Source organism: Mandrillus leucophaeus, unplaced genomic scaffold, assembly GCF_000951045.1.
Source record: "Mandrillus leucophaeus isolate KB7577 unplaced genomic scaffold, Mleu.le_1.0 Scaffold1213, whole genome shotgun sequence".
Classification (NCBI taxonomy): domain Eukaryota; kingdom Metazoa; phylum Chordata; class Mammalia; order Primates; family Cercopithecidae; genus Mandrillus; species Mandrillus leucophaeus.
Genome location: NW_012100466.1, coordinates 964,941 through 991,635, shown reverse-complemented (window position 1 = coordinate 991,635; position 26,695 = coordinate 964,941). Strand labels below are relative to the sequence as shown.

Below are 26,695 nucleotides of genomic sequence, written 5' to 3'. Positions count from 1 at the left end.
TCCCCGCTGTCGGCAGGGAAAGGCCAGATGACAACCTGAAACTCAGCCAAACTTGCAGCTGTGGTCGCTGGTGAAGTCAACTCCAGCAAATCGGAGGCATTAATAACCTTCCTGAGGTGGTCCTCTCTTTTTCCAATTCCCACCTTGATAGAGGGGTATCTCAAAGTGGGCGAATCAAGTTGAGAAGAACTGGAAACAGCCACAGCCAACAACCTCCCACCACAGCACTACAGTTAAGGGATCCTGTTCCATCAAGATAGCCATCAGCCAATCAGTTGTCTGCCAACCCATCATCTGCCACCCCATCCTTAGTCAACCAAGCAGGAATCAACAGGGCATGAACCAATCAGGCACGAATCAATCAAGTTTATCAGATTCGAATCAAACCGGCATAAACCAGCCAAGCACAAGCTCACTTGGTATGAACCAAATGGACATGAACCAACAGAGTGCAAGCCTACATGAAATGAACCAAGTGGACACGAAACAACCAAGCATGAGCCAAGCTGGCATGAGGCAATCAAGTACAAGCCTACCAGACATAAACCAACCTGGCATGAAACAACCAGGCACATGGCAATTAGGTAGGAGCCAACTAGATATGCTGCAACAAGAACTGAGCCAACTAGTCCTGAGCAAAGCAGGCATAAGCCAACCAGGCCCATCGCAACCAGGCCCAAGCCAATCAGGCCCCAGCCAATCAAGCATGAGGCAAGTAGGCACGAACCAATCAGGTATGAGCCAACCAGTGGTGGGGCAACTAGACAGCCAGTCTGGTAGGAGCCAACCAACCACGAGACAAGTAGGCACCAGCCAATCAGGCACAAGCCAAATAAGCCTGAGCCAACCAGGCACATGGCAAACAGGACTGAGCCAACCAGTCCTGAACCAACCAAACATGAGTCCACCAGGCATGTGGCAACCAGGCATGAGCCAGCAAGTCCCAAGCCACCCAGACATGAGTCAACCAGGCATGAGTCAGCAAGTCCCAAGCCACCCAGACATGAGTCAACCAGGCATGAGTCAGCAAGTCCCCAGCCAACCAGGCATGAGGCAACCAGGCACTAGCCAATCATGTAAGAACCAAACAGACATGGGCCAACCAGCTGCAAACCGATCAAGTTTATCAGATTCCAACCAAACAGGTATAAACCAGCCAAGCCCAAGCTTACATGGTGTGAACCAATTGAACATGAACCAGCTGAGTGCAAGCCTATATGAAATGAACCAAGTGGATATGAAACAACCAAGCATGAGCCAAGCTGGCATAAGGCAATCAGGTACAAGCCTACCAGACATAAACCAACCTGGCATGAAACAACCAGGCACGTGGCAATTAGGTAGGAGCCAACCAGGCAGGAGCCAACCAGGCATGTGGCCACAAAGCCTGAACCAACTATTCCTGAGCAAAGCAAGCATAAGCCAACCAGGCCCATCTCAACCAGGCCCAAGTCAATCAGGCCCCAGCCAATCAAGTACGAGCCAAGCAGGCACGAACCGATCAGGTATAAGCCAAACAGTGAGGTGGCAACTAGACAGGCGACAGTCAGGTAGGAGCCAACCAAGCATGAGACAAGTAGGCACCAGCCAATCAGGCACAAGCCAACGAGTCACATGGCAAACAGGCCTGAGCCAACTGGCCCAGAGCCGACCAAACATGAGTTCACCAGGCATGTGGCAACCAGGCATGAGCCAGCAAGTCCCCAGCCAACTAGGCATGAGACAACCAGGCACTAGCCAATCAAGAAAGAACCAAACAGGCATGAGCCATCCAGGCAGGGGTCATCCAGGCATATGGGAACTGGGGCCGAGTCACCCAGGCCGGAGCCAACAAGAGCTGGACCAATTAGTACTGAGCCAACCAGGCCTGAGTCAACCAGGCAGGAGCCAGCCAAGTGTGAGCCAAATGGGCATGAGGCAGACAAGCATGGATTATTTTCAAATAAGACCTGCAGAGGCTGGAGACTGCCCAGAAATTTTGCGACTGATTAAAGTAAGCCCATTTTTATTACATGGAGCCTCACGGCATTAGTGTAGGGCTGAAAGAGTAAGAGAGGCATAGTTGGGGTTGGAATTCTGCCTCTGCTAGTTATGTGTACATAACCTCTGGTAGTTACTTAACCTCTTTACTCTTCATTTTCTGCATCTAAAATTAAGACTATAACAATATATATCTCAAAAGACTGTTGTTATGAGACAGTAACATAAAATGATTACACATAAATTGCTTGGCATATAGTAAGGGGCTCAAAAAGTTATAGGGGAACCAATTCCTGGAAATTTTAGGGACTGAATGTGTTCTGTTTCCTGGGGAAATTTTAACTTTAAAAGAGTATCTTAGAGAAAAGAAATGCTTACCTTAAACAAATGACCCACCAATGATAGAATTTCATATTTTAGTGGCTAAGATTTTGGGGTAGGAGTCTCATTGCTTCTAAGGCCACACCTACTTGTTGAAACTGATGATCAGCTAACCCAAAAAACAATAGTCACATGCAACAAATTTTCCATACATTCTCAGACAGTTCATTGATCACTGAAGCCCAGCCACAGACAGCCCTCAGGAGCCAAGCAGTTGGGTTACATATTTCTCATTTAAATGTTTATTTGAATGGCTTCCTTGGAAATCATTCCAGTTGATTAAAGGGGATAAAATATCTAGTAGTTCACAGTTACTGTGCTGAAGTTCTGTGGTGCTGAAAGCACTCATTTATATGATGGACAACCTACACAATTCCATATAAAGCGGTAGACTAAGTTCTTTATGGAGTAAATATGTGGCTGGAGCAAGGCACAGATTATAGATATGCAGACCTCATAAGTGTTTTGTAATGAAAATGTTTTAATATCCTCACTAATATATTTAAATCTTGTCTAAATCAGGCCAAGTTTGTGTTCCCTTTGGAGAGTGTGTTTTAATGGCCAAAATAAAATACCCATAGTGTTCTAGTGAAATCCACCTGTGGAAGTGATTCTAGGCCTGGTTACAGATCTGTAAGAACTGGGTTATCTGTCGTTTTATGGCTTACATTCTATTCCATTTCCACAAATTCTTACATCATTTCTCTAACTGGCATTAATCTGAATGATTAGATAACCTATCAAAATACTATGCCCAACAGATTATTACAGATTCACATTCTTCCAGGTGGTAGAAAACATTTTTAAAAGAGTTTTTTGTAGTTCTAGCATCTGACACCTGGCTGGCAATTAATAAATTTATTATTGAATGATGATCTCTTTACCTGGACAAATGTACTTTTCCTAGCTTTCCAAGCAATGCCCATTGTCATCACCAAGGGAATAATACATCACTAGATTACCCCATTTCAGTGAAACTATCTGTAGGGTTTCTGGCCACATTTACTTTTTAATTTGTCACATGTATCTGATAATACGTAAGATGTTTATTGGGAGTAATTTTAATGAGTATTCATTGTGGAAAAATAATAGAAAAGCTAAATTACTTACTGTCTCACATACATGTATATAATGATTAATTGGCTTTGAGTTTTATGTTCTTCTTAATATTTTATGTCCATTTGTCCTAACTCCTGTTCATTGCTAAGTTTGCAGAACAGTCTCTCTTTGCAGAGGAGTTTATTAGAGTTTGAACTACAGTAATTGCTTAGCTGAATATATTGCAGGTTTTATTGACTGTTCCATTCCAAGTATCCTCTGTATGAACTCATTTTATACTGTTCTCAATCACCACATCACAGCATTATTTGGGAGCCTAGTCATTTCATTGCCAGGCAGCCATAACTTCTTGCTTACCAGAATTTCTAAAGCTTTATATTGTGGTGGTCCCTAAAGTGTGGTTTTGGACCATTGGTGAACCACAGATGGTGCTGAGTAGTATTAATATTTTATTTTTCTTCATTGTACAAACATTGAATGCATATTAGGGGAAGATTATACACCAAGTAGTATAAAAGATATAAGGATTCTTGGATTACAGTCTCTACCCTCAAGGAGCTTACAGCGTCTTAGGGGAGGTATCAACATAAATATTGTCCTCCCTGATCAATCCATTCTTTACACAGCAGTCAAAATGCTTAAAATTCCACTGAGATCCTGGCTGTCTTGAGAATAAAATCCAAACTTCTTACTAATGCTCTATGTAATCTGGTCCTTGCTGTTCTCCTGTATTTTAAAAGCTTATTTCCATTAAAAGTTTAATGCAATTTCAGTCAAAATCTCCAAATTTTCACATAGAAACATTTTAAAAATCCAAAAAAGAAGAGTAATGAGGGGAGATGATCTATACCAGATATTATAAAACTGTAAGTAATTAAAATACTATGGTAACTAGTGGACAGATAGATCAATGGGACAGAAAGGAGAGTCCAGAAGTTCTCTTAAGTATGCAGTCAGCCTTCTGTATCCATGGCTTCTACATCTGTAGATTCAAACAACCATGGATTGAAAATATTTGTAAAAATTGCAACTGTACTGAACATGTACAGACTTTTTTCTTGTCATTATTCCCTATACAATACAGTATAACTATTTACATAATATTTACATTGTATTAGATATTATAAGTAATCCAGAGATGATTTAAGGTATATGAGAGGATATACATAGGGTATTGCAAATACTCTGCTATATAAGGGGCTTGAACACGCTCAGATTTTGGTATCCTGGGGCTGAGGGAGCAGGTCCTGAAACTAATCTCCCATGAATACAAAGGGATGACTGTAAATGAGGATGTAGTATATGATAAAAGGGACATGTCGAGTCATCCAGGATGGGTTATTCAGTAAGTGCTGTTGGGATAATTGGGAGGAAAAGATAAAGGTGAAATTCTACCTAACTTCTTACACCAAAAAAAGTTGAACAAATCAATTATTAATATTATGATCTTAAAAAGAAAATGAGTGAATACCTTTTGCTTTCCAAGCATGAGATATAAACCGTGAAGGAAAAGAACCTGAATATGTTAAAAAAAAAAAAAAACATGATAGAGTAAAAAGCCACAATAAAAATCCTCAAGTTAAAATGGCAAAAACATCTCACAGGCAAACACCTGAGAGACTTCTCTGTAAAGCCTATGAGCTTCATAATACATAAACTTTATGACAGCTGCCTTGAATGCTCAGTAACCTTTTTTGCTTTACTTCCCAGTTTCTGGCTGCATTCAAGGTTACTAATCTGGATAATTGACATTCATATGTGTGAGGTATCAACATAGTTAATCTCTCTAATAATAGTTATACATCCTTTTGTTGCATTACTGTTTTAGATTTTGTTTCTAGATGACTGGGATTAAGTCTGACTAACTTTTAACACTGCCCAGGATATCACATGTCAATAAATGTTTAATACAAATTTTATGATGATTATCATCTTAATAATTTATTGCTAAATCATAAACTGAAGGTTTTATCTACTTTGACAGGAATTGGCTGCCTGTGAAAGCATGCTAGATGCAATGGAGTTAACAGCAGCTGGTAAGATACTTTGTGGTATTTTCAGAGCAAGAAAAAAAAACACACAGTACTACTTAGATATGTGGAAGCTATTCCTCTTGGTACACAAAGATGACACCATTACTAGCATGTACAGGACATACATTTGATAGCTTTGTCAGAGCTCCACTATTTTATTTTCCTTATTTTTAGTACAAAATTGATACTTAAGAGCTCTTACACCTTTACAGCTGCAATAGACCAGCTGGTTTTCAGAATGTAAAATGAGGAGCGTTACTGGTCAAAAAAGTATAATTTAACACCCAGTATGTTGGTCGTAGCTTGATACAATGAAATCGATAAAAGCAAAATGATTTAAAATATTTTCAAAGTATTTACTACATGTCGATAGCAAGATTAATAGGATAGGCCAGTGATTTGTGAAGAATTAGAACATTTTAGGGAGTAAATATGAAGATGAAAAGATTATTAATGTATATAAAATTACAAATGGCAAAGACTAGGTGAAGACAGTTATCAAAATCTAGAAGAATTGATGAAGGATAACTCCCTGAAGTTGAATACTTCAGAATGCATGTAATAAACTGAGAACATTCTACCAAGGAGATAAATGGTTTCACTATAATACTGGGTGACAGATTCAGAAGGAAGTTCTGGGATGTTTGTGGAGTCTTTTGCGCCATGCCCTAACAAATGAGTCTTAGTGCCTCGGTCAGAAATAGAACCCTGAACCGCATAGATCATGGATCAGTCGTCTTATGTGATGATACTTATGTTCTTATACTTGACCATTAACACCACTAGTATGTTAACTAAATAGTAATTTTGTTAGCTTAAAAGAAATAGTAAGAAATACAAAGTTGAAAGTAATGTACACTCTATGAAAGCAGTACTCAAACTGAAGCAGCATAACAAATTGAGCATCCCTAACCTGAGAATCTGAAATCTGAAATGCTCCAAAATCAGAAACGTTTTGAGCACTGGCATTACACTCAAAGGAAGTGTTCATTGGAGCATTTCAGATTTCAGATTAGGGATGCTCAACTGTTGAGTATATAATGACATATTTTAAAAATCAAAAACATATCAGACATTCAAAACACTTCTGGTCTCAAGAATTTTGGATAAGGAATACTCAATCTGTACTATGTTAAGATAATGCCCCTACACTATTCGTTGTAGTTAGAAAAATACTGCTCAGGGTAATATGTAACAGTCATAACTAAAATACTTTGTATACTCCAGCATCCTGCCTTAGAATTTCAGTATATATTTAAATTGCAGTAATTTCATAATGTCCTCAGTCCTGTTTTTATCTTAAAATGTCCTTATGTACTTGTATAGAGGCCAGTGAGAGATTTGATTTTTGTTTACTCTTACCTATTGTTGCAAACTTTTAAAAAATGTGATTAAGTACACATATCATTTTAACTATTTGTAACTGTATAATTCAGTGACATTCATTACATCCATTGTTGTGCAACCAGCACCACTATCCATCTCCAGACCTTTCCATCACCCAACTGAAACTCTGTAATCATTAAACAATAACTCCCCATTGCCGACCGACCTCCCCCTAGGCTCTCATAACTACTATTCTACTTTCCATCTCTACCAATTTGCCTATTCTAGGTACCTCGTATGACTGGAAACATGTAATATTTGTTCTTGTGTGTCTGTCTTATTTCACTTAGCATAATGTTTCAAGTTTCATCCAAGTGGTAGCCTGTATCTGAATTTCTTTCCTTTTCAAAGCTGAATAACATTCCATTGTGTATATATAAAATGTGATTTTATATATATAACTTTATTTATCCTTTTATACATTTTGGCTGTTTCCAAATTTTGGCTATTGTGAATAATGCTGCTGTGAAACATTGGTGTACAAATATCTGTCTGAGTTGCTGCTTTCATTATTTTGGCACATACCTAGAAGTGGATTTCTGGATCATATGATAATTTTTTTTTTTTTTTTTGAGGAGTCTCCATACTGTTTTCCACAACAGCTGCATCATTTTACATTCTCATTAGCAAAGCACAAGAGTTCTAATTTCTCCACATCCTCACCAACACTTATTTTTGTTTTTTGTAATACCCATCCTAGTCTGTATGAAGTGCTATCTCACTGTGTTTTGATGTGCATTGCACTAATGATTAGTGATGTTGAACACCTTTTCATGTGCTTACTGACCCTTTGTATATCTTCTTTGAGAAGTGTCTATTTATGATATTTCCACATTTTGGAATTGAGTTGGTTTTTTGTTGTTGTTGAATTGTAGGAGTCCTTTATATAGTCTGGATATTAACCCCTTATCGGATGTTATTTCCAAATACTTTCTCCCATTCCATGGGTTGCCTTTTTGTTCTTGATATTGTCCTTTCACATACAAAGTATTTTGTTTTTGATAAAGTCTAATTTATTCATTTGTCATTTGTGCTTTTGGTGTTATATCCAAGAAATAATTGCCAAATCCAATGTCTTGAAGATTTTCCATGTTTCTTCTAAGAGTTTTATAGATTGAGCACTTATGTTGAGGTATTTGATCTATTTTGAGTTACATTTTGTACATGCTGTGAAGTTAAGGGTCCAACTTCATTATTTGCATATAGATACTCAGTTTCTCTAGTACTGTTTGTTGAAAAGACAGTCCTTTTCCCCATGAATGGACATAGCACCCTTGTCAAAAATCAATGGATCAGATATGTGAGGGTTTGATTCTGAGGTCTCTATTCTGTTCCATTGGTCTATATGTCTGTCCTTTTGTCACTACCCTACAGTATTAATTGCTGTAGCTTTGTAATAAGTTTCAAAGTCAGGAAGTCTGAGTCCTCCAATATTATTTTTTGTTTTCAAGATTGTTTTGGCTCTTTGGGGCCCCCTGGAATTCCATATGAATTTGAGGATCAGCTTTTCTGTTTCTGTGAAAAAGGCTGTCAGAATTTTAATAGGGACTGCATTAAATATGTAGATCATTTTGAATAGTATTGGCATCCTACCAATGTTGTCTTCCTATGCATATATAGGTTTTTTTTTTTAATTTCTGTGGATGTTTTCCAGTTTCTTTCAGCAATGTTTTATAGCTTTCAGTATACAAGTTTTTAACCTCCTTGATTAGATGTATTCATAGGTATTCAATTCTTTTAGGGGTTATTGTAAGTGGTACTACTTTCTTAATTTATTTTTTGGTTTGTTTTTTGCTGCTATATAGAAACACAACTTATTTTTGTTTGTTGATCTTGTACCCTGCAACTTTGCTGAATTTGTTTATAGCTCTAGAAGATTTCTCTTAGATTCTTTGGAATTTTCTCTATATAGAATCATGTGATCTGCAAATAGAGATAGTTTTAGCTTTTCCTTTCTACTATGGACTTTTTTTTTTTTTTTTTTTTTGACCAGACTGGAGTGCACTGGCACAATTTCAGCTCACTGCAACCTCCGCCTCCCAGGTTCAAGCGATTCTCCTGCCTTAGCCTCCCGAGTAGCTGGGATTAGAGGCGCATGCCACCATGCCTGGCTAATTTTTGTATTTTTAGCAGAGATGGAGTTTCACCATGTTGGCCAGACTGGTCACGAACTCCTGACCTCAGGTGATCCACCTGCCTTGGCCTCCCAAAGTGTTGGGATTACAGGCGTGAGCCACTGGGCCTTGCCTATGAATGGTTTTTATTTATTTTTCTTGTCTAATAGCTCTGGCCATAACTTCCAGTACAATGTTGAATACCAGTGGTGAAAGTGGGCATCTTTGCCTTCTTCCTAATCTTAAGGGGGAATGTTTTCAGTCATTCACCATTAAGTGTAATGTCGTTTTCATAAGTACACTGTATCATGTTGAGGAATGTCCCTCTATTCCTAGTTTTATAAAAGCTTTTATCTTGAAAGTGTTGCGCTTTAGTCAAATGCTTTTTTGGCATTCATTGATTTGATTTTGTGGGTTTTCCCCCTTTGTTTCATTAATATGATGTATTAAATTGATATTCTTATGTTGCTGCGCCTTACATACCTAGGATAAATCACACTTGATTATGGTGAATAATCCCTTTAATATGCTGTTGGGTTCAATTTCCAATTTTGTGGAGAAGTTTTTAACCTATATTATTAAGGAATATTGGCCTGTAACTTTCTTCTAATATCTTTGACTGCCTTTGGAATCAGAGTAATGCTGACCTCACAGAATTAATTATAAAGTGCTTCCGTCTCTTAAATTTTTGGGAAGAGTTAGAGGAAGACTGGTATTAATTATTCTGTAAATGTTTGGTAGAATTCACCACTGATGAGGCCATTTGGTTCCTTACTTTTTTTTGTTGGGAGATCTTTGATTACTGATTCAAAGTCTTGCAGGTCTGTTGAGATTTTCTGTTTCTTCTTAAGTAGGTTTAGGTAATTTATATGTTTGAAGGAATATGTCCATTTCTTCTAAGTTTTCTAATTTGTTGTTATATAAATCATAATATTTTTATACTCCCTTTTAATGTTGTAGTGTTGGCAGTAATGTCCTTATTTTCTTTTCTGATTTTAATTATTTGCATCCTCTTTGTCAGTCTAGCTGTCAGTTTTGTTGATCTTTTCAAATAATCAACCTTCATTGATTTTCTCCATGTTTTTCCATCCTCTGTTTTATCTGTATCCAATTTTTATTATTATCTTCTTTCTGCAAGCTTTGGGCTTAGTTTGCTCTTCTTTGTCTAGTTCCTTAAGGCATAAAGTTAGATTATTGTTTTAGATCATTTTTTAAAATAGCATTTACAGCTATAATTTTCCCCCTGAGCACTACTTTCACTACATCTCGTAAGCGTGTTTGTTGTGTTTTCATTTTCATTCATCTAAATGTTTTCCTATTTCCCTTATACTTTCCTCTTTGACCCATTGGTTATGTACAGTGTGTTGTTTAATTCCCACATATTTGTAAATTTCTCAAATTTTTTTCCCGCTGATTTCTAGTATCATTGTACTGTCATTAGAAAAAATATTGTGTGTGATTTTCATATTTTAAAATTTATTAAGACTTGGTATGTGACCTAATGTATCTATCCTAAAGAAAGTTCCATGTGTACTTGAGGGAAAAAAATGTGTACTCTGTTGTAGTTGGATAGAACTTTATGTATATGTCTGTTAGGTACAATTGGTCTATAGTGTTCAAGTCATCTACTTTTCTGTCTGGTTGTCCTATATATTACTGAAAGTGGGGTATTGAATCTCCTATTATTGTCTTGCTGTGTACTTCTCTCGGTCCTGTCAGTGTTTGCTTCATATACTTTGGAGCTGTGATGTTCAATGCATGTATATTTATAAATGTTATATGTTCTTGGTGAATTAACCCCTCTATCATTTCATAATGTACTTTGTCTCTTGTAACTGTTTTTGACTTAAAGTCTATTTTGTCTGATACTAGTATAGCCACCCTAGCTCTCTTTTAGTTACTCTTTGCATGAAATATATTTTTCCATCATTTCATTTTCAACGTATTTGTGACTTTGGATCTACAGTATGTCTCTTGTAGACAGTATATACTTGGATCATTTTTTTGTTTGTTTGTTTTCCTTAATCTATTCTGGCTATCTCTGTGTTTTGGCAGGAGTGTTTAATCCATTTACATTTAATTACTGATGAGGAAGGACTCGCCTGTACTATTTAACTGTTTTCCATATGCCTTAAAGCTTTTGGTTGTCCCTACTTTCCTCCATTAGTCCTTTTTTTGTGTTTTATTTTTGTAGCGAAACATTTTGATTCCTTCTCATTTCCTTATGTGTATATTTTATAGACTTTTTTTGTTTACCATGGGGATATTTGATGGTTACAACAATCTAATTTTGATTTAAACCAACTTAACTTCAATAGCATACAAAAATTCTTCTTATATATATCTCTGTCCCCATCTTCTGTTATTGATGTCAGGGATTACATCTTTACACATTGTGTGCCCAATAACATACATTAGGCTGGGCATGGTGGCTCACGCCTGTAACCTCAGCACTTTGGGAGGCTGAGGTGGGTGGATCACTTGAGGGCAGGAGTTTGAGACTAGCCTGGCCAACATGGCAAAACCCCATCTCTACTAAAAATACTTAAAAAAAATTAGCTGCGCATGGTGGCAGGTGCCTGTAGTCCCAGCTACATGGGAGGCTGAAGCACAGGAACTGCCTGAACCCAGGAGGCAGATTGCAGTGAGCTGAGATCATGCCACTGCACTCCAGCCTGGGTGAGCAAGACTTGTCTCAAAAAAATAAAAAAAAATAATTATTTTTATCCATTTGTCTTTTAGACAATGTAGAAAACAAAACGTGGAGTTAGGGTCATCTCTCAGTATATGCAGGAGACTGGTTCCAGGACCCACTGCATATGCCCAAATCCATGCATACTCAAGTCCCGCAGTGAGTCCTACTGAACTCACATATATGAAAAGTCAGTCCTCCGTATATGTGGGTTTCTCCTCCAATGAATATTGTTTTTGATTTGTGTTTGAAAAAAATCCATGTGTAAGTGTACTTGCATAGTTCCAACCCATGTTGTTCAAGGGTCAACTGTATAAACATAATTACAATACTACCTCTTATAATTGCTCATATATCTGTCTTTACCAGAAATCTTTATTCATACAACTTTTAGTTACTGTCTAGATGACTTTCATTTCAACCTGAAAGACTCCTTTTGGCATTTCTTTTTGGGCAGGTCTAATGGTAATGAATTCCTCCAGTTTCTTTTTTTTTGCGGGGGCGGGGAAGGGGTGTCTGGGAATGTCTTAATTTCTCCGTCATTTTGAAGGACAGTTTTGGTGGATATAAAATTCTTAGCTGACAGTCCCCACTCCTCCCGCTCCTCAGACTTTAAATATCAATCCACTGCTTTTTGGCTTCCAAGGTTTCTGACAGGAAATCAGATAGTAATCTAATTGAGGACCCTCATATATGACAAATTGCTTCTCTTGCTGTGTATTCTCTGTCTGGTTTTTGAGACTTTCATTATAATGTGTCTTGGTGTGGATTTCTTTGGGTGTATCCTACTTAGAGTTTGTTAAGCTTCTTGTATTTGTAGATTCATGTTTTATGTCAAATTTTGTTTTCAGCAGTTATTTTTTCAAATTCTCATTCATTCTCATTCTCTCTCTGTCTCTCTCTCTCTCTCCTGTCCCACAAGATATATCCTGTTCCACTTAATGGTGATGATGTCCCACAGACACTTTTGGCTTTGTTCACTTTTCCTCATCCCTTTCCTGTTTTTCAGACTCAATAATTTCACCTGGTCTAGTTTCAAGTTCACGGATTCTTTCTTCAACTTATTCAAATGTGTCTTTGAACCCCTCCAGTATAGTTTTTTTTGTTGTTTGTTTGTTTGTTTGTTTTCCATTTCAGTTATTGTACTTTTAAGCTTCAGAATGTTAGGGGGAGGATTTTTGTAAATTTATATCTATGTTATTTTGTTTATATATTTTTTTTCCTGTATTTGTGCATGTCTTCTTTTATCTCTTTGGGCATCTTTAAGACAGATGTTTTAAGTTATTTAGTAAGTCAAACATCTGGCTTTCTTCAGGTATGTTTTTTGTTAATGTATTTTATTCCTTTGAATGACCATCATTTCTTGTGATCTTTGTTGAAAGCTAGACTTTGAAACTAATACTATGGTAACTTTGGAAATCAGATATCCTTTTCCCCCAGGATCTGATGGAGTTTATTTTAAAGCATTACAGGGTGTCTCTGTGTCACAAATCAGCCTGAGTTGAAAGCTTAATGTGTTCTCAGGTCCCCTCTGTGTCTTTATGTAGTCACACATGGTAACTTTCTAAATTCCCCTGTATATATGTTTTTAATTCCCAAATCTCTCACAAAACAAGGCAGCTCCTTTAAATCTCCTGGAAGCCACTTCAGCTTGTGGGGGTTTCCAAGTCCTCACCTCAGTGATCAGAGTAACAATACACAGTCAAAACACAGAACTTCAGTATTTTGAGGACAAGATGTTTATTGATCACCCTGGTTCCAGCAAACTGCTACAGAAATACAGGTTGCTGTTCCCATGGAGTAGATGGTGTTGAGTACTGGGTAGCTGCCACCTCACTGATGGCTGAATTTGATCCAAATTAACAGCAGTTGACCAGTCAGGCTGTCTCCTGTAAGTTGCAAATGTTCAGATAAACTCCAGAGTTCCAAAATACTCACTTTAGTTTCTGTCAATACAATTGCTATCCAGGTGGATAAATTCCTAGTGCTTCCTATCCACCATCTCCTTCTCTGCTGTAAACTTTCTGACATACTATATATGAATTGATATTTCAGATTTACTCAGAGATGGCTTTGGGGACAATCCCCTTTTCTACTGCCTGATTGCAGAAGTAAATGAGCAACAAAAACCATCAGGTACAGTAAATCTTTCTTCTCCAGTTTAATCTGGAATATATTTTTTCCATGCTGAAAAATAGTACAGTTTTGCAGCATATAATTACTATTAAGCAGAAGAGAAAAGAATGTGTATAAACCCAGTTTTTTGGTAAAGAATATGCATGGTATGTACTTATGTTTGTATAAGCATTATTATTATTATAATTTTTTAAGAGACGGAGTCTTAATCTGTCACCCAGGCTGGAGTGCAGTGGCATGATCATGACTCACTGCAGCCTCCAACTAAACTCCTGTGCACAAGTGTCTCAGCCTCCCAAGTAGCTGGGACTACACATATGTGCCACTATGTCCAACTAGTTTAAAATTATTTTTTGTAGAAACAGGGTATCACAATGTTGCCCAGGCTGGTCTCAAATTCCTGAGCTCAACTGGCCCTCCTGCCTTGGCCTCCCAAAGCACAGGGATTACAGCCATGAGCCACTGCGCCCAGCTAAAATTTTTTGGAAGATCGTACACCACACTATAAAAAGAAGGCTTATATCTTAAAGGTTATATTTTAAAGGACTTAAGTCCTCTACACTATAAGTTTTTGTACTGTTATTTTTTTTTTCAATGAGCATTTATTACTTTAATAGTTAAACAAACACCAAAAGACATTCAATTTGGGGGTAAAGAACTGGCTAAGATTCAACACAACCTTTCTACACCCTTTCTACTCCCTTCCTAGGCAAATTGACTGTTGGATTTGCCATGTACTACTTTACATATGACTCATAGATTGGCAAGGTACTTTACCTAGAGGACTTTTATGTCACACAAGCATACCAAGGTAAAACTAAAATTTATGATATTTATTGGGTGAAATTCAGCCCCCGATATTTCACGTGGGTCCTTTTCTATGTTCCCTAAGTGTTGACTGGTCTGAGAAATAAAGGGAAAGAGTAGAAAAGAGAGAAAGTTTAAAGTTGGGTGTCCGGGGGAGACATCACATGTAGGCAGGTTCCATGATGGCCCCCTAAGTTGCAAAACCAGCAAGTTTTTATTAGTGATTTTCAAAAGGGGAAGGAGTGTACGAATAGTGTGTGGGTCACAGAGATCACATGCTACACAAGGTAATAAAATATTACAAAGCAAATGGGGGCAGGGTGAGATTACAGGACCGGGGTGAAATTAAAATTGCTGATGAAGTTTTGGGCACGCATTGTAATTGATAACATCTTACCAGGAGACAGGGTTTGAGAGCAGACAACCAGTCTGACCAAAATTTATTAGACAAGAATTTCCTCATCCTAATAGGCCTGGGAGTGCTACAGGAGATCAGGGCTTATTTCATCCCTTATCTGCAACCATAAAAGACAGACATTCCCCAAGCAGCCATTTCAGAGGCCTCCCCTTAGGAACACATTCTGATTCTCAGGGATGTTCCTTGCTGAGAAAAAGAACTCAGCGATATTTCTCCTATTTGCTTTTGAAAGAAGAGAAATAAGGCTCTGTTCCACCCAGCCCACAGGCAGCCAGACTTTAAGGTTATCTCCCTTGTTCTCTGAACATCGCAGTTATCCTGTTCTTTTTTCAAGGTGCCCAGATTTCATATTGTTTAAACAATTTGTGCAGTTAACGCAATCATCATAGGGTCCCTGAGGTGACATTCATCCTCAGCTTATGAAGATGATGGGATTAAGAGATTAAAGTAAAGACAGGCATAGGAAATCACAAGAGTATTGATTGGGGAATTGTTAAGAGTCCATGAAATCTTCATAATTTATGTTCAGAGATTGCAGTAAAGACAGGAATAAGAAATTATAAAAGTATTAATATGGGGAACTAATAAATGTCCATGATATCTTCACAATTTATGTTCTTCTGCTGCAGCTTCAGCTGGTCCCTCCGTTCAGGGTCCCTGACTTCCCACAACATCTCTCCTTTTCTTTTTATATAAATGTGCCATGGCGATGAAGGCTTGTTCATTCTCTCAATTTTGACGCAGGATTCTTTGACTGGTCTGGCACACTAAAGACAAGCCGATTAAACAGAGAAACATAATTCCAAAATTTACTACAGTTGAGCCCCCAATAGACTTAACCCAAGTCGTGGGGTTTAGTCCATAAAGATTTTCTGCCACCTGATCTAAGGCCTCAGCTCCAGGCACAATGGATAAGTGAGCTTGAAAGCCTTCAAAAATTTGTTTCTTTAATTTAGTTATGTCCAATGATAAATTATCTTCCCTACCCAGAAGGTGTCCTTTGGCCATTTCCCATGAATGATCAATCTTGTTATAGGAATACAGGGTGATACAGAAAGCAGAGGTATTCCAACCGCACTGCATTTGCATGTGATGTTCGAGACTCACTACGTGATCTCCAAGCCAAATTAACAGACGGTCTTAAATCATTAATTTGATTAGCCAATTTTTGATCAATGCCTTGTTGAGAATTCCACATTTGGGTGGAATTGGCTTGCCAATTATTAACAAAATGAGCCGTTTGAATAGATTGATGTAATGTCATTCCGGTAGTGCTGGCCAGTGCAGCAACTGTAATTAGGCCCATGATCACAGCGATTGAAGTGAAAACAAATCTCTTAGATCTTTTTAGAATTTGCTGTAACACTTCATTAATTAAATGTATTGAGGGGGAGGATTCCCAAGGTCTGGGCAAAGTTACCAGAATCCAGATTCCTTCTTGAGCTCGAACCAACATTACACTTTTCCTAGAGTCAAAATGGGAGTTAATACAAGTGTATAACTGACAATTAATGCATTGGACAGTTTGATTGTTCGTCCAAATTTTGTTATTTCCCACTAACAGCATGTAAGGAGGCTTAACACAACTCCATATGGGAACAGTCAGGTTGGAAGTAAGTAAAGCAGAATGTCCAGATCTACGTTGATACTGAGAGATGGGGGCGGTAGTGGGAACAACAAACAGAATAGTTTCCCCTTCCCATACTCGCAGTCCAGACATGGCAATAGCCAATTTCCAAAGTTCTGGGTGTTCTGGGCTCAGAATGGGGAGTATCATACGAGGTCTGGGGGGGGGGGCAGGTAATGCCTTTATCTTCCCATTTTAAGGGAAAGAATGAGCTGAACCTCCTATGCAAAGTAGAATGATGATTCTTGTTCTCCCAATAAGAAATAAAATAAGTAGCCTCCAGGCATTCCTTTCCGCCAGAGGAGCAATTGTTTTTTAAATAGCCCTTGGGTGCCCAGTCTATTACTAAACCATATGAGTCATTTTTTAAAATGACTGCATGTGAGTTAACAGTCTTCCCAAATTAAAGTTTTAGATGGGCCCTCAAAATTTTTAGGGCATGGTTTTCCTGCAGATTTATATTGAAAGTATGGGATATCTCCCATTACTCCCCCTTTCATTTGTTTTAAAGTAGAAAGGGAGAGGCCAGAGATCAAATGTCCTGGTTCCTCTGTAACTGATCTCTCCGGAAGATAAGCAGCCCAGACTTGAGTTTCTAGATGGATACAACCAGGTGCATGTCCGAGGCACAGAGGTGGGTATTTATAACCCATGATAACATTAAATGCAGTGCCTTCTTCTCCTAGTTGAGCAGGGCAATGGTCATCTGTAGCTCCAGGCATCCACACACTATTGTTAGTGTAGATTTCTGCAGAAGCATCAATCCAGGTGAGAGGTCGAATAAATGGAGGAAAAGGCTCATAAGTCCAGTAAGAATAATTTTGTGTAGCAGGTAAATCAGTGTGAGAGGAAACTGGTGAGACAGAAAGTATAAGGAGGAGAATCATTAAATAAAACCTAGTGTAAGTGAGATTGAGGGCTGAAGGAGGAAGAGAACAGAGGGATGTTATTTTCAGGCTAATAGAAATGGTGAGATTTTTAGGTTTGTAAGGAGAAAAAGAAAGGTAATCAGGAGAAGTGGGATTAGTTAGATGGGTCTCCGTTGCCATCAGGGAGGACTGAATCAGACCCATTGTGATTTGGTGTGCCTGCTTCTGAGGAGTTGGCACAGATCTCACCACGTCTGAGGGCGGTCTCTGACATGGACATCTTTTCCATGTGGTTTTCGTTGTCAGTATTCACCCGAAGCTTGAGTCTCCTGGTGGGTACCCAGACAGGGGATTGATGATCTCCTGGTGAAACACAAGTATATCCTCTTCCCCACATTATAATTGTGCCAGGTTCCCAGGTATTAATTTGGGAGTTTTTCCATAACACTGGCTTGCCTTCGTTTAGGGAGAATTTTTTGCCTGTATAATGGCATTCGGCTGCAGTTAGATTATTATCTTTAGGAACATTTAAAAAATGTAAACAATGCCAAATATAATTGGGAGTGGGGGGTAGTTAAATCATGTTTTTGCTGTTCAGACTCTTTGGACAATTGGGTTTTTAAAGTGTGATTGGCCCGTTCCGCCACAGCCTGTCCCTGAGGATTGTAAGGGATTCCAGTAATATGGGAAATCCCCACTGTTGCATAAATAAATCAAAAGCCTTACTAACATATCCGGGGGTGTTGTCTGTCTTTATTTGATATGGAAGCCCCATAACTGCAAAGCAAGAATACAGATGTTTTTTAACATGGGCCGTGCCTTCCCCTGTTTGGCAAGTAGCCCAGATAAAACCTGAGAAGGTATCTACAGAAACATGTACATATGACAGTCTGCCAAAGGAGCTAACATGAGTTACATCCATTTGCCGTAAAGCATTAGGAGTTAGGCCTCTGGGATTAACGCCAGGTTCCTGATTTGGAAGTATAAAAACTTGGCACTGAGGACAGCTGTGAACAATAAACTAAGCCTGTTTCCAGGTAAGAGCAAATTTATCTTTTAATCCAGCAGCACTGACATGAGTGAGATTATGGAACTCCTGAGCTTCTTGGGTTGCAAAAGATCAAACAGTCGACCTTATGGTTACTGGCAGACATGGGTCCTGGTAAAGTGGTATGAGATCTAACATGTGTAATATAGAAAGGGTGTCTAGTTGGCGAAACACCTGTTGTAACCTTGAAAATAAAGAAGCCAATTCAGAATTATCAATATGTTTGATAGTAGCAGTTTCTATATTTTTAGTGGCATGTACAACATAAGCAGAATCAGAGAAAATATTTAAAGGTTTGGGGAAATCCTGTAAGGCAGTAATCACAGCAATTTACTCTGCCTTTTGAGCAGAGGTATAAGAGGTAGAAATAAGCTTGTCTGTAGGGCCTACATGACTAGCATTGCCATTACTGGAGCCATCAGTGAACACTGTAACGGCCTCAGGAATGAGCCGATCTTTGGTTAATCGAGGGACCACCCAAGACGTCATCTTTATAAAATCAAACAATTTGTTCTTTGGATAATGATTGTCAACGCCAATGAAATCAGTCAAGTGAATTTGCCACAGTACGGAATGTTGAAAGGCGGTTTGAACTTCGAGTCAATTTAAAGGAACTACAATTAAATTCAGATCAAATCCAGAAATTTGAAATATTCTACACCAAGCCTGTCCAATTAATATGGCTATTTGGTCCAGATAAACAGACAAAGTTTTTGACACAGAATGAGAAAGAAAACACCACTCCACTAAATCATTATGTTGAACTATTAGTCCAGTAGGGGAGTGTAATGAAGCAAAAACCAGAAGTTGAAAAGGCTGAAACGGCTGTACTCTAGATAACTGGGTGGTCTGGTTTCTTTCCTCTACGAATTCCAGTTCTAGTAAAGCCTCAGGGGTCTAAGTCCTGGGACCGCGGAGACCGGAATCTCCCCGCAGTGTAGAAAACAAGTTAGACAGCGCATAGGTCGGAATACCTAAAGCAGGTCTTAAATAATTAATGTTACCCAAAAGTTTTTGGAAGTCATTTAATGTTTTCAAAGAATCTCTCCTAATTTGAACTTTTTGAGGTTGAATATGTTGTTTATCGACCACCATTCCTAAACATTGAACAGGAGTGGTCTGTTGAATTTTATCCTGAGCGATGTGTAACCCAGCCTCTGTAACATGGCGGCTCGAAATTTTGTAACAGTCAATTAATTATGTCTCAGTGGGGGCAGCAATTAAAATATCATCAATAAAATGAAGAATACAGGCCTGGGGAAATTGGGCTTGAGCTGGTGAAAGCACTTGTCCAACATAAACCTGGGAGATTGTAGGGCTAGTCAGCATTCCCTGAGGAAGTACTTTCCATTGATAATGAGCTGCAGCCTCCTGATTATTGATAGATGGTACAGTAAAAGCAAATTTTTCACAATCCGATTTATGTAAAGCAATATAAAAAAAATCTTTAAGATCAATAACTATGAGAAGCCAATTTTTAGGTATTAAAGCAGGAGCAGGCATGCCGGGTTGGACAGTACCGATAGGTTTAATTACGGCATTATAATGGCTCTTAAATCGGTTACCATCCGCCACTTGCCTGATTTCTTTTTTTACTAGAAACACAGGAGAATTCCAGGGGGAAAGAGAAGGTTCCACATTTCCAAGTTGTAACTGTTCAGAAACCAATTGAGTTAAAGCCTCCAGTTTTTCTTTAGAAAGCAGCCACTGCTGAATCCAAACGGGTGTGTCAGATTTCCATTGGAAAGGGATAGGATCAGGAGGCGTGGCAGCTGCCGCCAGTAAAAAGGATAACCTAAACCAGCCCTGTTTTCTTTTATAGTAACTGGGAGGGGTTTAGTAATCCCTTCATGCTTTGGACTGAGACCGAGCCCAGGAACAAACCCCATGTTTTCCATCATATGCTGACTGGGAGCACTGTAAGAGTTATGTGGAACATTAATTTCAGCCCCCCATTGTGCCAGAAAATCTCTACCCCAAAAATTAATGGGAATTGGCGTGATATAAGGCTGCATTGTACCCTTTTGACCATCAGGGTCAGTATAAGGCAAGACAAATGTGTTGTCATAAACTTCTTCAGCTTTTCCACCACCTACTTGTCCCATGTTAGCGGGATGTTTAAGCCAGGAGGAAGGCCATAAACTAGAGGAAATAACAGAAACATCAGCTCCAGTATCTACTAGGCCCTCAAACTTTCTTCCTTGAACGTGTACGGTGCAGGTGGGCCGTTGTTTAGAAATTACATTAATCCAATAAGCGGCCTTTTTACTGCCAGAGCCCATCCCAGGGCTACGTGTCTTATCTCCTTTGTTTAAAATGGTATTAGGTAGTAAAAGCAATTGAGCAATTGACTCACCATCCGGAATGGAAACAGGAACCTTGGCAGACACAATTAATTTAATCTCATCAACAGAATCAGAATTAATGAGACCAGTATAAATGATGATACCTTTAGCAGAGGTGGATGCCCTACTTAACACCAGACCCACTGAACCTTGAGGTAAAGGGCCAGTGACCCCCGTGGGGACAATTAAAGGCAAAGAGTTAGGTAGTAAATTTAGAGGAATAGTACTACAGAGATCGACCACCCCGCCCCCTACTGCGGAGGTGGACAAGCATTGTACTGAGACAGGAGAGGCTGGGACCCATTTGGTTTGGCTGTAGGTAAATTTGTTTGTGCTGAGGGTTGCATTGGGACCACCTGAAGCAGAAAAGCAACATTGGTCTGAGTCTGAAGCGTCTCATTTGATATTGGGGCCTGGGACTGGCCCCGCTCCCCGTTTCCCTGGTGTTGTGGCAGGGGATTTCCATCTACATCATCTTTAGAGTAGCAATTACTGGACCAATGTTTACCTTTGCGATAACGTGGGCAAACAGTAGCAGCAGCATTTGGTCGTGTTTGTTGAGCTGGCTTGGCTGCTTTTAAGTTTTTAACAGTGCAATTTTTTCGAGTATGACCAAGTTGACTGTAATTATAGCAGGCTCCAAGAAAAGAATTAGTGGGACCAGTTTGGTTGGTGTCCTTCATGCCCGTGCCCACCGAATAGCTTTGTGGGTGTCTGATCCAATGCCTTCACAAGCTTTAATATATGCAGGCAACACCTCGTGATCAGGTAAATTTTGTTGTTGGACAGAATGCATGGCCATTTTACACTCATGGTTTGCATTTTCAAAAGCTAACATACAAAGGAGAATACCTTGAGCACGCTCATCAAAGACAGATTTTTCAAAAGCATCTTGTAATTTAGCTAAAAAATCAGGGTATAATTCAGAGTGACCTTGTTTAACCATGGTAAAAGAAACAGGAGCTTGGTCTGGAGCAGGTAATTTATCCCAAGCTCTCATACACACCTTTGTTACTTGTTCTGTGGTAAGAGCATCAAAGTTTAATTGGGCATGAGAATCAGAGAAACTATCAGAGCCTGTGAGCTGAGCCTGAGTAACTAGTTCAATTTAGTTCAATTTAGCTGAGCCTGCAAACGAGCCTCTTCTGACCACCAAGTACAAAATTGTAAATGCTGAGATGGGGTCAGAACAGCTTTTGCCAGTCTAAAGGAAGCAAAGTGACCTCTGTACAAAAAGTGTGTAATACCATTTTAACATAAGGAGAAGTAGGACCATACTGAGTACAAGCATCCTTAAATTCTTTTAAAAAGGTAAGATTAAGAGGTACATAATGACGCATTTGTACCCCTTGGAAGTTAGGTGGGTCTAAGGAAGGAGACCACTATTACTCACGCTGCCTTCCTCCCCCCAACCTTGCCTAGTTCACAAGACAGGAGTAAAGAGAGAGAGAAACAAAAGTAAGATAAATAGCCAGACAACCTTGGCACCACCACCCGGCCCTAGGAGCTAAACAAAGTAATAATAATATCAACCCCTGGCCTAAACTACTTGTGTTATCTGTAAATTCCAGACACTGTATGAAAAAAGCATTATAAAACTTTTTGTTCTGTTAGCTGATGCATGTAGCCCCCAGTCACGTTTCCCACGCTTGCTCGATTTATCATGACCCTTTCACGTGGACCCCTTAAAGTTGTAAGCCTTTAAAAAGGCCAAATAGCTCTTTCTCGGGGGGCTCGGCTCTTAAGACACGAGTCTGCTGATGCTCCCGGCCCAATAAAAAACCTCTTCCTTCTTTAATCCAGTGTCCGAGGAGTTTTGTCTGCGGCTCGTCCTGCTACAGGTCTAGAGCGACCGGATAAGTCCACGCGTCTAATCCACTTGTTTCTTTGTTTTGGCGTAGCAAGCGTTGCATTGAAGTTTCAAGAGTAGGCATCTGAGATGGAGTTGGCATACAAGTGACAGAAAAAGCATGTGTAGATAAAGGGAAATGAGGGTGAGAGGGTTGGACTGGAATGAGAGTGTGAGAAAAGGGCATTGGGGAGCAGAAGGAGCAGAAGTATACTGGTGATTACTGGCGTTCATGTGTGAAGAAGGGTACAGGGAAGCAGGCTGAGTGGATGGCAAAGCGACCGGTTGAGGAACCAAAACAACAGGAGGGTGAGGGGCTGAAGTGGACAGGGGAGGGCCTGCAGAATTATAGGTAAGTTGTAGTTTGGTCCCAGAGCCATTAGGTGACTCCAGAGATTTGAAAAGAGAAGAATTAGCATATATATGGTCCTGGGCTGTGTGAGTCGGGGCGCAGGAGCTACAAGTACCGGCTCTTCATGAAAAGAAAAGATCGTCGGGGGTGACTGTAATCCAAAGTCACCGGAGTTAGACATTGAATTCTCAACATCGTCAGGTGGGGGAGGAGTAGACGAAGGGAGAGGCTGATCAGATAATGAAGGCTGTGCGGGAGAGGAAGGTTGAGGAAGACGTGGAGGGTCGTCAGATTCAGAAAACTGTGGTAACTGTAGGGGCTCACGAGATTGGCATGTCATCAGGACAGCATGTACCAAGGCCCAATCACCCCAAACAGTGACAGGAACACAATTTCCTGTGGAGACCAGTTCCCAGAATGTTGCACCAACACAATCCCATATTTCTACATCTAAGGTTCCTTTTTCAGGAAACCAAGGACAGTATTCTTCCACTGCCCTGACTAGAGTGACTATATTTTCCATAGGCACTCGAACACCACCCTGTTTTAATAAGAGTTTAATATAGCAGAGATAAACATGATGTTTAGACTCCACATGACCCACAGTTAACCCGGACCATATACAGACTACTCACCAGTCGTCAGGGAGTTGAACATACATATCTGTGGACCAAATTGATGACGTTTCTCCGCACCTACCAAAGGGACTCGGGTTCCCATATGCACTTGGGAAAAAAGAAAGACCACGTGGGCACCAGATATCTGGGGAAATTCAGCCCCCAATATTTCACGTGGGTCCTTTTCTATTTTCCCTAAGTGTTGGCTGGTCTGAGAAATAAAGGGAAAGGGTACAAAAGAGAGAAATTTTAGAGGTGGGTGTCCGGGGGAGACATCACATGTAGGCAGGTTCTGTGATGCCCCCCAAGCCACAAAACCAGCAAGTTTTTATTAATGATTTTCAAAAGGGGAAGGAGTGTACAAATAGGGTGTGGGTCACAGAGATCACATGCTTCACAAGGTAATAAAATATCACAAGGCAAATGGAGGCAGGGCAAGATCACAGGACCCGGGCAAAATTTAAATAGCTAATGAAGTTTCGGGCACGCATTGTCATTGATAACATCTTATCAGGAGACAGGGTTTGAGAGCAGACAACTGGTCTGACCAAAATTTATTAGACGAGAATTTCCTTGTCCTAATAGGCCTGGGAGCGCTACAGGAGACCAGGGCTTATTTCATCCCTTATCTGCAACCATAAAAGACAGACGTTCCCAAAGCGGCCATTTCAGAGGCCTCCCCTTAGGAACGCATTCTCTTTCTCAGGGATGTTCCTTGCTGAGAAAAAGAACTCAGCGATATTTCTCCTATTTGCTTTTGAAATAAGAGAAATACGGCTCTGTTCCACCCGGCCCACAGGCAGCCAGACTTTAAGGTTATCTTCCTTGTTCTCTGAACATCGCAGTTATCCTGTTCTTTTTTCAAGGTGCCCAGATTTCATATCGTTTAAACAATTTGTGCAGCTAACACAATCATCACAGGGTCCTGAGGTGACATTCATCCTCAGCTTATGAAGATGATGGGATTAAGAGATTAAAGACAGGCATAGGAAATCACGAGTATTGATTGGGGAAGTGATAAGAGTCCATGAAATCTTCACAATTTATGTTCAGAGATTGCAATAAAGACAGGCATAAGAAATTATAAAAGTATTAATTTGGGGAACTAATAAACATCCATGAAATCTTCACAATTTATGTTCTTCTGCCACAGCTTCAGCCGGTCCCTCCATTCGGGATCCCTGACTTCCTGTAACGATACTTCTAAATACTTTAAAAATTAAAATGACATATTTTAAGGAGACAAGATTTTACTATACATATGGTGTTTTAATGTAACTTATTGCTACTTAATGAGTTTGATCACTATCCTAGATATTCTTTCATGCAGTGAACACTCAGTCACAGATTAGAAAAACATTTTATTACTTCCTCTCAAGGTTTGAATAAGCCAAGCTATCACATGGCTATATGTTTTTTTTGTTTTTTTTTAATTTTGTTTTTGAGACAGGGTTTTCTGTCACCCAGGCTAGAGAGTAGTGGTGTGATCACGTCTCATTGCAACCTCGACCTCCTACACTCAGGCAATCCTCCTACCTCAGCCTCCCAAGTAGCTGGGGCTACAGGCAAGTGCCACAGCACTCAGCTAATTCTTTATGTTTTGTAGAAAGAGAGTCTGTGTTGCCCAGGCTGGTCTCGAACTCCTGGGCTCAAGTGATCCTCCTGCCCTGGCCTCCCAAAATGCTGGGATAAGAGGTGTGAGCCATTGTGCCTGGTCACACAGATATACTTTTATCTTTAAAAATGCTTTTACATTTTAGGTGGTTTTCAGTAAAAACAGATAAGAAATACACCATTATAAGACAATAGTGGCAGAGACTCACTTCTTCATGGATCTTTAAAATAAACCCAAACTCTTCTCTGACCTTCTGTACTTCATTCCAATTAGGAAAAAGGGATATGAAAGCATTCATGAGTTGTGTTTCCACAAGCTATTAATAATATTAAAAAAAGATACAGAGTTTTAGATATTACTTATTTTAAACTAAAGCAAATGACTAGTTAAGTGAAATTTGCAGTTTTCATTTTGCATTGTCTATTTAAAAGGTCTAGGTATTGGAGCTGAAATGCTGAAGAGGCTAAGTCAGGTATGTATTACAGTTAGTACTGATATTCTATTCACTAACTTTTTCTTCAATAAATATTCACAGGGCATAAATTAAATCATTAATCTCATCATTTGAACATAACCCCAACATATACTTCAAATTTCTACCCAAATTAAAGTGGATTTTCAAATCAGATGATCATAAACAGCATATGAGTTACAGTCAATTAAAATTGATTTATATATAATCCACAACCACACTATACACCCTTTTTGCTATCAAGTGAAAGTAAAGAGGAAGATTAGAAAGCATTTTTATTCAAAAAAACAGGCCCACAGTATAATATTACAAGACTATAAAAGGAAGATCTTCTTGTATTTTGGAAACATATCAAAACATGTGTTCTTATAGGTACATCTTTTCTATATGACAAAGGCTTTGCAAATCAGTTTTGAGCTTTTAAAGAGGGCTTTGAAGCTCAGAAAAGTGAGTTTTTTTTTCTTTTTACAGCTATAGAAAAGTTCAAAAGATAACTACTATATTTGGAAGTATTATTCACACATAGTGTCTTGCATAGAGTAGACCTTCAATAAAATATATATGTTAATGAAGATTATACTTTCAAATGAAACTAATATTTGCTGGTTTGTTTTTAAACAGATAGCCATCAGAACTCAATGTAACCGCATGCACTTTCTTGTCATCATTTGGAACCAGGCTTCTGTCTACTACTACACTAGTCGAGGGGCTTTAGACCTTTCCTCTGTGGAGGGCTGGCATCTCTTCGTTTTAACAGAGAAGAACTCCTGGACATGGCATGGGAAGAATGAAAGAGGCCTTGAAACAACTCATCCCAACATAGCCTCCAACATTTGACTGTCACCTAAGTCTACCAGCAGTTTGACTTTGTTGTATAACACAGCAAGTGATCATC

The 26,695-nt window shown here is 39.2% G+C and overlaps 1 protein-coding gene across 1 annotated transcript; it reads left to right on the top strand.

Annotated features, from left to right (window-relative positions):
- Positions 1-337: 337 nt before the first annotated feature.
- Positions 338-26,695, top strand: SATL1 (spermidine/spermine N1-acetyl transferase-like 1). The gene is made up of 5 exons (XM_011971355.1): positions 338-1,993; positions 5,405-5,456; positions 13,701-13,781; positions 14,491-14,592; positions 26,422-26,695. Exons 1-4 carry the CDS (start codon positions 338-340, stop codon positions 14,538-14,540), a joined length of 1,839 nt encoding a protein of 612 aa, XP_011826745.1. The 3' UTR covers positions 14,541-14,592; positions 26,422-26,695.

Bases quoted from the DNA above. Each gene is read 5' to 3' on its own strand.
- SATL1 (XM_011971355.1), top strand. From the start codon at position 338: ATGAACCAATCAGGCACGAATCAATCAAGTTTATCAGATTCGAATCAA. The intron at 5,457-13,700 runs GTAAGATACTTT...TTGATATTTCAG, and splicing joins AATGGAGTTAACAGCAGCTG to ATTTACTCAGAGATGGCTTT. The intron at 13,782-14,490 runs GTACAGTAAATC...CTCCCTTCCTAG, and splicing joins TGAGCAACAAAAACCATCAG to GCAAATTGACTGTTGGATTT.